This window comes from Fulmarus glacialis, unplaced genomic scaffold (assembly GCF_000690835.1).
Source record: "Fulmarus glacialis isolate BGI_N327 unplaced genomic scaffold, ASM69083v1 scaffold33658, whole genome shotgun sequence".
Lineage (NCBI taxonomy): Eukaryota > Metazoa > Chordata > Aves > Procellariiformes > Procellariidae > Fulmarus > Fulmarus glacialis.
In genome coordinates this window covers 2,106-14,634 of record NW_009230711.1, presented here as the reverse complement: position 1 = coordinate 14,634, position 12,529 = coordinate 2,106, and the positions used below count along the sequence as shown (strand labels likewise).

The 12,529-nt window shown below is 45.2% G+C and overlaps 1 protein-coding gene across 1 annotated transcript; it reads right to left on the bottom strand.

Annotated features, from left to right (window-relative positions):
* Positions 1 to 3,574: 3,574 nt before the first annotated feature.
* On the bottom strand, positions 3,575 to 12,163 carry RAB11FIP1 (RAB11 family interacting protein 1 (class I); the record flags this gene model as incomplete). Its single annotated transcript, XM_009584333.1, has 4 exons — positions 3,575 to 3,793; positions 5,808 to 5,913; positions 10,451 to 11,246; positions 11,721 to 12,163. Coding segments are annotated over 4 exons (1,564 nt in total), but the record flags the coding sequence as incomplete, so codon positions are not given.
* Between the last annotated feature and the right edge of the window lie 366 nt (positions 12,164 to 12,529).

The window sequence follows — 12,529 nt, the reverse complement described above, 5'->3', positions numbered from 1 at the left end:
CCGCAGCTCATCGTCCCCGTCCTCATCAGACCTGAGCCATGTCGCTGCCCGGAGCCCCGAGGTTCGGGGGGCTCTGGGTGGCCCCCCCATTCACCTTTCATTATCAGCAGAGGATGAGGGAGATGATAGCACTCAGGGCTCCTGCAGCACAGACAGGTTTCGGACTAAATGGCCCCCAGACAGCGGGAGGCTGATTTCCTCTCTTTTCATCCACTGCCCACAATTTGAGGGCCATTACAATCAGAGGCGGGGGGACCAGCGCTGTGACGGGCGTGATTTAACTGGGTCCTGGCCACGAACCTTTCAGACGTTTTTTTTTTTTTTGCTTTACAGAAACTCTCGATTCTCGTGATGCAGATGAGCTCGTCCATCAGGTTTCCCCACCCTGCGAGGTGTTTACCATGAACTTCCTGCACGCATAGCTTGCAGGGATGGAACTAGCCTAAAAATACCTTGAGGATGAGGAGTTTCAGGCAGCAGAGCTAGTCATGAGGAGGGCATGAGGCCCTTTTGAAACTGGTCTTTCAGAAAAAAGACAAAGTAATCAGAACACTGGATTTAAGGTATTTTTATTTTAGTGTTCCATGAAACCAAAAGGCATTTAAAAACCCAGGCTAAAAGCAGACAGTATAAACAGGGAAAAATACATTCAGATCCTTCAATAATAAAACAATACATTTGATTCTTAAGGCCCTTAAAGTCAAGGTGTAGCACCTTGCTGGACATAAAATGCCAGTCCCCTTACGCTGAAGAAAGGCTTTAACTAGTATTGCCAATAAAAGACTGAGGTACAAGGTTTGTGCGATGCTTTCACGGCCACGGAAGTTGAAGTGTGGCTGGTGCAGAACCGTGACCCCGCAGCAGCACCGGTGCTGCTCTGGCAGGAGGCTCAACCCCTGCAACTGCCGGAGAGAACAAACCCAGGGGCAAAAGCCAGACACAACCCGGGGTCCACCTCAATGGACACGGTTGTAACTGGCACAAAAGGCTGCCAGGAGAGGACATTACAAGTTTTAAGGCATAGTACCGCTCTGTTTCTGTGCATGTAACTTGAAGATGCATGTTCTTGCCCACAGGAATGCACATGATCCAAACTTCATAAAATCCGTACTACAAAAGCATCGCACACAGCACCGTGGTGCCTTCAGCAGCCAGCGACTCAGTAGTACCCATATTGTTTTCAAATGAGGCCAGTAAAAAGCAAGAGTCCAATCTTGCTTCCCATGTGTCCAGTTATGACTATCGATAATACCATTTTTGAGTTTTGAACCGCTAAGTCACTGTTCAAAGGCACAACCGGTTTTTCTGACTCTCTGACCTAGAACATCAGAAAGCTGTGGAATAAAGTCTAGAAGACAAGTTTATTAGTGAGGTATAGGCAACCGTTTCTTTCCAGAGATCCACTGAGGCACAGGAGGAAACAAATTAATCCTTCATTTTCCTCACTATTTCAAGGCACGAGAAGCAGCAGCAGTTTTCAGTAAGGCCAACCAGTACCACTCAAAATCAAAACCACCAGCCAAGAGTTGAAGATACCACTAAGACCCTCTGCGTTTCAGACCCTTCATTCACAGAAGAGGGTACAGTAGAAAAGAAAGAACCCCTTCACTGAAGACATCTGCTCAAATAAAAATAAAATCAGAAAAAAGTACCTGAAGTCTTAGAAGACTCTTAACGCTTAAGACTTGTTTCAACTCAAGCTTCCCGTGAAGGAGAGCTCTGTCAGAAAAGCTCAAGACTTTGGTAGTTAGTCAGTTTACAGTAATAAAAATGTAATTAACAGCATTTTTTTAATTTTCCAATAAATGTATACATCTCTAGGCAAATATATTAAACTACTCTTCACTACAAAAATACAGTATTTGAGAAGTCTCCAGTAGTTTTCAGTGTTTTATGAAAATAGTAAGCAGACTACTAACAGGTTGATAGTCGATCCAGCTAGTCTAGTCCCTCAATAAAGTGCTTTGCTGTAGAAAAACTGAGTTAGAAACTCGCCCCTTTCGAGCTAAGCCAGGCGCGACCCGATAGACCCTTCCAACTTCCAAAGGCAGGAGCGTTTGCTTTGGTCCTCTGCTACCCACTCTTTTTGGTATTTCAACTTTCTTCTAAGCCTTTTATGGACTCTCACAACCCTGATAAATTCCAGAGAGGCATCTGATTTTTTTTGTTCTTTTACAAGAGCTCGCCAAAAAAAAAGCCACATTTAGTTTTTCAGTGGAGGAAGCCTGTTGTGGTGGCTGCTCTTAGCGCTATGCTGTTATTTGCTGTCCGATGAGATGGGGAGGAGAACATACCTGTCCCTACCAAGCTGCAAAGCAGCCACACATTAAGGAAGCAGACTGAGAGGTATCGATTGTCCAGCAAAACCAGCACTCTCTCCCAGCTACATAAAATTTTCATTCCATTCCGAGCAGCAAGTCACAAAAAAAACCAAATCAGATTTGAGCACTAGCGTTGTGACTGCTCCGTCCCCAGGGGAGGGCGATTAGGTTCCTCTCTTGGCTGTATAAGGAATGCACGAAAGAAAGCGTTGTAAGACTGATCACCTTTGAAGGTCGTTCCAAGGTAAGCCTCAGCTCCAAAGTCCAAGGTATTTACATTTAATAAACTGCAATGGTGTAAAAGAAAAATCGTCACAGAACTCCCACACAGCAAGAGACATGGGCCACGTACGTGTACTGTGAAATCCACACCTATTTAAGACTACAGAACAGAAACTGGGCATACCTTTGCCTCCCTTGTTTGAAGGATCTTCGAATCTGGAATTTGAAGTCTGTAAGAGAACTGACTTAAAATGCACCTTTGGCCCGAATTCATTACTACCGTTCCTATGGTAGAAAAACGCACCATGACATCTCAATGTTTCCTATATCAAAAAAAACTGTAAACCTTCCCCTTGGAGAACGGCATTGAAACAATATGTACTTTAAGAGATTAACTAAGCTTTGCTTCTTCCTTTCCAATGTAAGATTTAACTTGCATTCAACTTTTAATTACTTTTAATTACTTTTAAAATACTTTTAATTACTTTTAAAATACAGCCCACACAGCCCTGGTCTGAAGCACACATCTTTGGACTTCTCCAGTGTAGTTATTAATGATTTTTTTTTAAAAAGAATCAAATCCTCAAGCTCTACTGTACAAGATTTTATATTGCACTACAACTTAAGATATGGAAAGAAGAGTAATTGATCTATCAAAGCTTCTACGAAACAAAACCATTTAAAAAAATCTTCATAAAGGATCATCAGTGCCTTGCTGGCAAACAAAACACATCAAAAACCCTTCATCCTTCCTATTGCAATCAGCCTTTGGATTAGATGCCTGAACAAATCTTCCCAAATAATGGAAAGAAACAAAAAAATAAATACGGTAAGTTGACTCCGCTTCTGGTCTCCATACACAAGAGCTGATGTAACTACTAATCAAACAGAGTTGCTCAAGACAGAAACAGGAAAGAGGTCATTTTCTGTGGGCAGCACAACCGGTACCACCTACTTCACATCGTCTCCTTATTAATCAAACTCCGCTGGCGGGAATTCAGTCCTTTGTTCAACCAACGTCCCAAGAGCTTTTACATCTTGCCAGCTTTTTTGTTTCCAGACATCGAAACACGAAGAATGTTTGGGGTTTCTTCCATGACTCTGACAAGCAAGTTATCGATGTAGTCTTCAAGCTCACGCACCTGGATATCTTTCTTGGTAATTGTATCCTTCTGTTTCAAGACCAGCTGGATCAGCTCATCGTGTGTAAGCTGAGCATAGGCATAGGCAGGATCTGAAGGATCATATTTCTTTGAGAGAGAAGAAAGGCAGGGTCATTACAGACATACGGGCACTTCAGAATAGCAGCAGAATGGTATCTGGTAGCTGGCTTGTGGGATTTAAAGCACAAGCTTTACACACGGCGTTTGGAGAACCACAGCCGCTCTTCAAAAGTATTACTGTGCTTCCTATCTTTTTAAAAATAAGTTCCATCCAAATGGCATTTCGGAACATCAGTCATTAGCACTTTATGATCAAGAAAAGCAGGCTGCCCCCGGCCAAGCTGCACAACGGCCAAGGCACTAACAATGACAGGGAGAGGCTGGCAGGCCAGGTAACCTTTCTGCTACAAAGCAGCTTGCGGGCCACTAGCAAATCCAGCCCGAAAAAATTCATACAAAACACTATCTACTCATGCACTTCCAGAATGCAGAATATTTTTTTGGAAGTATTTGGAAGAAAAAAGAGCAACTGCCTCAGAGTAAGTGCATGCTACTTATGGCACAGCGACACGATTGATAGAGCTTAGGCAGTCTTCTCCAGAACAGAAGGCAGGCTCAGAGCAAGACAGACGTTATGGACGGTAACCAGGCCATCGGTTTTAGCATAAAATCTTTGCGTAACATCAGTTCTGTAATTCAACTCTTCTCTAATTTACGCGGAAAGAATGTCATGCTGACTCCAGGCAGCAGCCCATCCAGCTTAGCGAAGATGCATGGAAGTTACAGCCATGCCCCATCAACTACCATCATTTGCAGAAGCGCACTAGGACGGCTATTGCTTAAAACATACCATAGACTAGGAAAGCCAAACTCAGGTTAACAGCAAGAAACACCCACCTCGGCCTCTGGCATTTCCCTCTTATTGTAGTTATGACTGTGAAAACACATCACAACACAGCTTCTCTGAAAAGTCTGCTTTTAACCCTTAAGCAAACTTGACAGCTACTTAGCAGCTTCTGCCAATTCCTCCCACTACCTCCTCAGACGCTAAACCAGAATGCCAGCCCAGGCTTTTCTTTCACAGGGAGCATGCATACAACAGGCTCGCGTGACTACATCAAGCATAATTTCTTATGTGGAATCAGAGCACCACACCAGAATACTAATTACAAGTTTTCAACTCATTCAAAATAGCAACACGTCACTTTGAATCACTTAACTCGCATTTTCTTTTTTCCCCACTTACACCAGAAGGAGGCACTACAGTTATTGTGGTACTAACTTTTCATTTTCCCTAAAAAACCCTTAGAGACAATAACGGTACCCAGGGTTTTTCCTTGCTGACCCAGAGACGCTTCTAGCCATTCTGATCAGCGTGACTTTTAAGCTACGCCTCAAGCCTGGAGGTCTCTTTTGAGGCCAAGATTATGCAAAAAGCTCCTTTAAATCTGAGTGATTATGCAAGCTGCACAGCTACGCTTTTAGGAAGCAGCTGTGCTTTAAAGGCAGGTGCCTGGTCTCTCAATCTGCACAGGATATTAATGCAATACATTACAAGGCAACAGGCACCCTGAGGTTACTTTTCCCACCTTCTCAGCTTAAAGAGCCACATATTTCTTTCAGGTGAAAATGAGCTTTGGGGACTAATCACGTTGGACAATAAACAGTGACTAATTTGTCCAATCTCCGGTGCAGATCCAAGTTACGCAGCTCCCACACGTCACCAACGGGACTATCTTCCAGGGGTAGCACCACCCATGAGTCACCCGTCGTTCCTGTCACCACCACCTCATGGCTCACACACATCCCGCTCACCTCTGGGGAGTCAGACAGCACCCCGCACTCCTCTCCACTGAGAATTCCCTCCGCAAACAAGAGACACCAATTCTATTATAGATCAGTTTGCAAGAAAAAAAATATTTAAAGACTGTCCCCACCTTTGGGGATGGCAAAAAAAAAGTTCATGCCCCCCATGGTCTAATAACCACTGTTCTTTTTCTGCTCAGGATGAGATATGAGCCTAGGCAAACTATCTCGAATACATGAACTCTATTCAATTTACTGCTTAAGCTTTGGTTTAAAGTGCCACTTTCCTCCATACCTTCACGTTCATCTCGAGCAGCTTTTCATTCATAGTGCTGATGACATTCAGGTTTTTACTTTGAGACTTGTTTGCTGTGGCATTCATTGGCTTCACAGGATGGAGCCTGCAACAGTAAAAAACGTTTATGTTATTTAGGCAGTACATGTAACATCAGCACTACACAGTTTTTCAGACTAAAACCAAATATAGCAAGAAATTGGGAAATTTCCTACCCTTCTCTATCTCCAGAGAGATAAGAGATTCAGCTTCGGGAAGACAAGGCATTTCTGTCTAAGCTATAGGCTTTTTATAAGTATACTCCAGTTCTCTTCCTCTGTCTTTATTGACTTAAGGCATTGGAGGTAAAGAAGCAGTAACAAGGGAAATACATCCTGAATGGTACGTCACAAAAGAAAAGCCAGGTCAGTCTACACGAGAAGGCAGTACACAGCGGCAGTTACTCTGATTTCTCACGCACTAGTATTTGAGCCTAACTTTCCTAACGAGAACATATTTCTTGTTCTTGCAAGATATCAAATACTTCCACTATCCTGGGACAAGCATGTATTACGCCTCTTCCAATCTGAACTTACGCCATAAGCTGCCAAAAAGTGCTATCTTCATTTGCTCGAACAGGATTTATATTGCCAATTTTAATACAGGAAGAAAATTTTACTTGTATCTCAGCAAATGCCGGCCCAGAAGTGTCCTAGACCCCAGATGGGGTTCTGCAGATAAAGTACTGAGGGCTGACAGGTCAGCGGCACTGTTCCTCGGACAACAGTACCCCAGCAGGCAGGAGAAGCTGCAGACAGCTCCAGAAAGCAGCCATGCGTTCTTGGGAGAGAGAGGCTTTAGCTGCATCGCTTGCTGCGATTCACTTCGAGGCTCAGGAGCCCAGTTCAGCCAGGAAAGGAAGCATCCCAGTTTATCAGGCTTCCTGTGACCATTCTCTCATCTCTGAAAAATGGATGAATTGCAGTCCATTTCCCCAATTTGACGAAATGACCTATTTCTTAAACTGTGACCAAGTTTCCCTAACATTTCTCCTAAGAGGTAGCACTGTGATGAATGGCAGGTCCCCTCGAGTGCTCTGGGCATCCTTAATAGCTACACAGATTCATCCGGAGCCAGCAATGATCCTACACTGGCATGATAGGACCCAGGCCCCAACAAATCCACGGCCGGAGGAAGTTAAGGCTGTACGATGCCATGTCACTGCAAAGCACAGTAAATTCCTGGAGAGACAGATCTGCGCTCACGGGAAGAAAAAGCAAGGCTCACATCAGCACTGAGATACTTTCTGTGTATCTCCCACATTCTCTCACCTGTGCTTAGGAGACACGGTTTCACCACTCTGCTGAGTTTGGTTAGGATATGTTTCAGAGGGTGAAACCCATGCCTGAAGAAGCTTCTTCTTGCCAGAATTTCCTGCTTTATCTGCGAAGCCCTCGGCTGTTGGCTTTTTCGGAGACTCTGCTCTACGACTTGGGGTAACAGAGGAGAGAGAATGAGAGGAAGAGTAGGGCTGGGAAGGACTTGACAGGGAGGAAGAGGAAACAGAAGGCTCAAAGAAGTGACACTCTGCACGCTCCTCAACACCTGCACTTATTTTCAGTTCTTGTTTCTCAAAATGACTATTACGCTCCCTGGAATGAGATGTCATATCTAAGCCTGAGTCAGCTACCTGGTTATCGACACTGTGAACATCTACTCTGGCAGGCAGCACGGGTGGTTTGCTTGGCTTACAAGCACCAGGAGCACTTCCTCCTCCTCCCGGAGCGGCCGGGGTTACTTGGGCTGCAGCAGAGCTATCAGAGTGCTCTTTCAGTTCTTCATGCAAAGGCATTAAATCTAAGGACTGCTTTCCAGTCTCTGAGATGTTTTTATCACCTGCAGTGACACCGTGGTTCTCCTGACAGTCACCCAGCAACTCGTCATCGGAGCCTCCCTCCGGAATAACTGGAAGACTGGCCAGTTTCGAACCACGGTCTCCGCTAATGGGAATGGCAGACTTCAAATTTGTAAGACAGTCAAATAAATCGTTGTCACCTTCATTTTTTAAATGCCTATTACTGCCATCATCTCTGAGCGTCACTGGTGGAGTGATAGTCTCTAATGAGCCACTTTGGGGGAGGCACCCATGAGCATCTGAGGCTTTCTCATTAGGTAATGGGAGCCCAGGCGCAGATTTTACACCATCGCCTGAAGAAGGCACGTCACCACTTAACTCATCAGCCTGAGAAACCGGTGGGCACTTTTTCAGCGTTAAAGACAGCCGTGGTGCTGGCTTTGGAGTGACTAACACCTCACTGCCAGCCCTCCCTACAGTGGCTTCCCAAGGGGACAGTGTGCAAGCTCCCAAGGTTGGTCTGGCAGATCCTACTTGAGAAAATGAGTCATTTTTATCAAGCGGAGTTGCTTGGGGCTCTAACATGGGTGCACATTTTTCTTGTCTCTTTTCACCAAAGATCTCATTCAGCTTGCTCTCGGGGGAAGGTGGCTGTTCAGCACCGATCTCTGGCAAGAGGCTATTACTACACTTCAGGAGAGATGCAAAGTGTTTGCCGTCCTTTGTGCACGGTTCAGTATTTACACCACCTACTTCCACACCACCCTGAACAGCAGTCTCGCTGTTTCGGATGGGGTCTATACTGTCACTAGAGAGTTCTGACGTTGGATAGCACCCTGCTTCCAGTTCGCGAGCAAACCCGGCTCCCTCTCCTGTTGCATCTGACCCTGTCAACAACATTTCACTGAAATCAGACTTTTCACGTCCCTGCCCACCCAAATCCTCATCACCTGATGTAACACCCTGCAATCCACCAAGGAGAAAGGACACAGATTTTGGGTTGCCTAGCTTAGCTCTTTTCAAAGAAGTCTCAACCTGAAGCTGGGGAGAATCGCACTGCTTCTTTGGAGCCAGGCCAGGGTTGTCAGAAAGGGTGCCGAGAAGGTTTGACACAGCTTTGACATTACTAGTTAAAGCCACATCTGAAGAGCTCCCTAAGGCATCGCGACCAGAGTGTTTCAGCTCAGCAGGGTGTTCTGTTGAGGAACAGTCTTCATCACAAGGAAGGCAGGAAGGGGAAGAACTAGCAACAGCTTTGAAACCTGGCACATCTGGTTCCCACCCAAGCTTGGATACAAAGGGATTATTGTCATTAAAATGACAATCAGAGGGGAGAGAAGGTGCGGGTGGGCGAGAGAGACCCCGGGAAGCCCGCGTATCAGAGCTTTCAGGACCGTGGCCCCGTGAGCTCTGCCCCCATTCAGAAGCAAAAGGATTATTACCACTACCAGAGACCTGCACAGGCAGAGGCGTTTTGGGAACAGAGGCTGCAAGATGATGGGATGAAGGGAAACAGGCAATGCCTTCAGGATCCAGGGCTGCAGATGCCCTGCCCCACTCGGGAGTAAAGGGGTTCTTGCCATTCAAAAGCTCTGCAGCAAAAGGAGGAGGAGAAGTAATAGATGCAGGAGAACTAGTAATGTTTTCAGAGTCTGGCACTTTGACTTTTTGTCCTGTTTTAGAAATAAAAGGATTATTGTCACTACTGATATGGTGCACAGAAAGAAAAGCAGGAAGGGAATCAGGTGCAAGAGTAGGAAGTGTGGCTTTGGTTTCCTCCTCTGAAGACACGCCCAGTCTGCAAAAAGGGACAAAAAACTCGCATGTCACTTGCAGATGCAACACGAGGCCGGAACAGACAAGCTTTAGCACCAGACTCCATCAACTCCTAACACTGAAGATGAATTGTACTTGCAAGAGACCTCAGAGCCTATCTGATAGACTTTACATACTTAAATGTGTCTTTACAAAGCACTCAGTTTATGTCAGAACACTTCTGCTGTAGAGTTTGCACAGGTTACTGCGCTGGCTGCTTTTAAGCACTATCTCATCTTTTGCACCCCAAGCAATTTTATTAGTAAGACACTTCATATGCAAGATGTTTAAACACGAGAAGCACTGAAAATAAGGAGTTAGAGAAAGACACAAAACGTAGCCTTATTAGTAGGACACACCCCTATATATATATATATATCAAAACACATACACAGAGGTGTTTTTTTATATATATATATACACACACACACATATACATATACATATATATATATATATGAAGGATAAAGGAGCAGAGTTTCCGAAAAAGCCTTGGGTACCAATTCACACAAATGTCCTTCATATTGCTGTGAACAATGCCAAAAGCAGAAGGGCTCCAAGATTAACACTTTTGAAGACCACAGCCAAATACAGAAGAGAAAAGGAGAGATGTTAGAACTGGTATTTCAGCCCCTGGGTACGTTCAAGCCACACAGCTCAGCGGAATGTTAGTTTTTGCAAAGGATCCAGCAAGAAAAATCAACCCTACAGTACCTGCAAAGATGCCTGCACTCAGAGAACCACTATTTCGGCATCACTTATAAGGAATATCCCTATATCAATACCTTTTCATACTGAGAAAGAACTCAGAATTATTATTTGTTATCAAAGGGCCCAATGGCCAGCTTAAAACCACCAGGTACCCTGCAGAGCAACAGGCTTCTGCCGCATGCAGGACGCCAAGTTGAGAAGCGCTGCTCTGTGGCACGTTAAAACCCACCACCACCGCTGCACGTCGCTATTTATGTCAACCTCCGAGGCAAACACGACTGACCTGGGCTTGACAGCTTTGGTCTTTGCCGGTGCAGCAGCTTTTTCAGGTTTCCTTTCTTCTTCGAAAGGGTTGAGCGGCTGCTTATTTGCAAAGACGTCTTCCGCACGGTGACTGTCTTCTGAAGGATTCCCTCTGCTTAAATCTGCTGGAAGTTCAAGACGTTTGGCCTCTTGTTCGCTCTTCTCTTCTGGAACTTTGTTTTCCTCATCCTGCAGGGTCCTGTCAGGAATATTCTCAGCATCAATGGTCTTCGCTGCCTCCTTCTTCCCTGTGACCAGAGAGAGCAAGGCAGACTTTTTGTGGTCCGTTTTTTTGGTCTCTTTAATAACCTCGACAGTTGGAGCAACGCTGGTTTCTGGGTATTCTTCACTGCTAAGCAATTTGTATGACGGCAAAGTCATAGATTTAAAGGTCTCCAAGGATGCAGACCCAGAGAAAGCATAACTAGGAGATGTTCTTCCCGTCTCTTCAGGTCCTTTAGTAGATCTAGAAGACAAGTTCTCTTCTGAAGCAAAGAGCTGCTTCCTCCTGAAGTTGAGAGGAGAGGGGGAAGAGACTGGAGTGTTGTCCTTCGTCGTGCCCTCTTCCATATAAACATGACTGCCATTGATACACAGACTAGACTTGGAAACAGGATCGCTTTTGGATTTAAGGCCACTGAATAAGGAGAGCCCTTCTTTCTTGGTGTGGCTAGTGGTTACTTGGTTTAGTTGCCTGCTGTCCAAAGTTGCTGTTTTACGAGATTTAAATATGGGAGAAGGAGAGGACTTCTCTTCCAGGGCATTTCCAAAGGCTTCTGGAAAAAATAAACGGGGAGAAATTCAAGATGCAAGAACATCCTTTCCTCTGACACTAGCTACTGACAACCTCAGTCAATGCTGTTGTTCGCAGCAACAGAAACATCGCAAGTGTGACTATACCAGCCACTTCCAGGCCTTCTGGGTCCCCGACCAGTGCCAGCCCTCAGCACGCCGGATCGCACACGCCATCCAATGACTGAAAACCACCACAGATCACTTACTGTGAAGCTGCACCGCCAACACGTGCGGACATTGCTCGCGCAGCCCCACAGTTTCCATGCTATCCCAAGGTAAGCTTAGCCGTGAGTGTCTAACGTCCTACGTGCATACCCACCACCATGGACAGAAGTGACTTTCTAGGGATTCATTCAGTAAGAATTTAACTAGTACTCTAAAAAGCATGAAAAGTGCAAGCAAACCTTTGGAGAAAGGCTTTGTGCTTCATCAGTGCAGAGAGTGCCAATACTCACTTTCTGAGGTTGGAGAGGTCTCCGACTCCTCGTCGTCCCATTGCGACTGGAAGTCGCTGGGCCGAAGCCGAACCTTCTCGGTGACGGGCTGCTGCGTCGGTAGGACTGACATGGACTGGGAGAGGGAAGTCTTCTGCAGGCCAGGTTTGGAAAACAGGGTTTTGAACTTTGATTTCTTCTTTTCCTTCTCGACCGATTCATCTTCGCTGTCAGCAGGCGAGTGAGTCGTGCTGGGAATGATCGCCGATGCCGTGTCGGAAAGGCCACTGCTCCTCTTCCCCTTGAGCTTGTCTTTGAGCTTGCCAAAGGGAGAGCGAGACTTGTCTTTCATGGACAGATCAAACATACTGGCTGTCATGTTGCTCCTCATAAACTGGATATCCACTTCAATCTCCCCTCTCTCCTTTTCCTTCTTCCCTGGTTTGGAGCGAAGCTTGTACCACCTGCAGAAACAAGGAGATTTCTTTTACAAACAAGTTCTTGAGAGGCAGAGATAATTTAGAACAACAGAGGGTGTTTATGTTTTAAAAACCAAATAAGCCTACAGTGTAGAAAAAAAAAAGAAAAGCCTTTAATCTTACAACTACGTCATAATCACATGGCCCCAGGTGCCAAGGAAAACATTTCTTATCGTAAATAGAAAGTTATTAGTAAAATTTGTTTTAAAACCCAGACCAGGAAGGGTTAAAAAAAAGAAGAAAAAAAAAAAAGAAACACACCATGGAATTCCTGTATATCGGCTCAGCCACTCTCTTCTGTGCTTTTATCTGGCTTCCCGAAAGAAATTCGCAGAGGTTAGGACTTTGAAG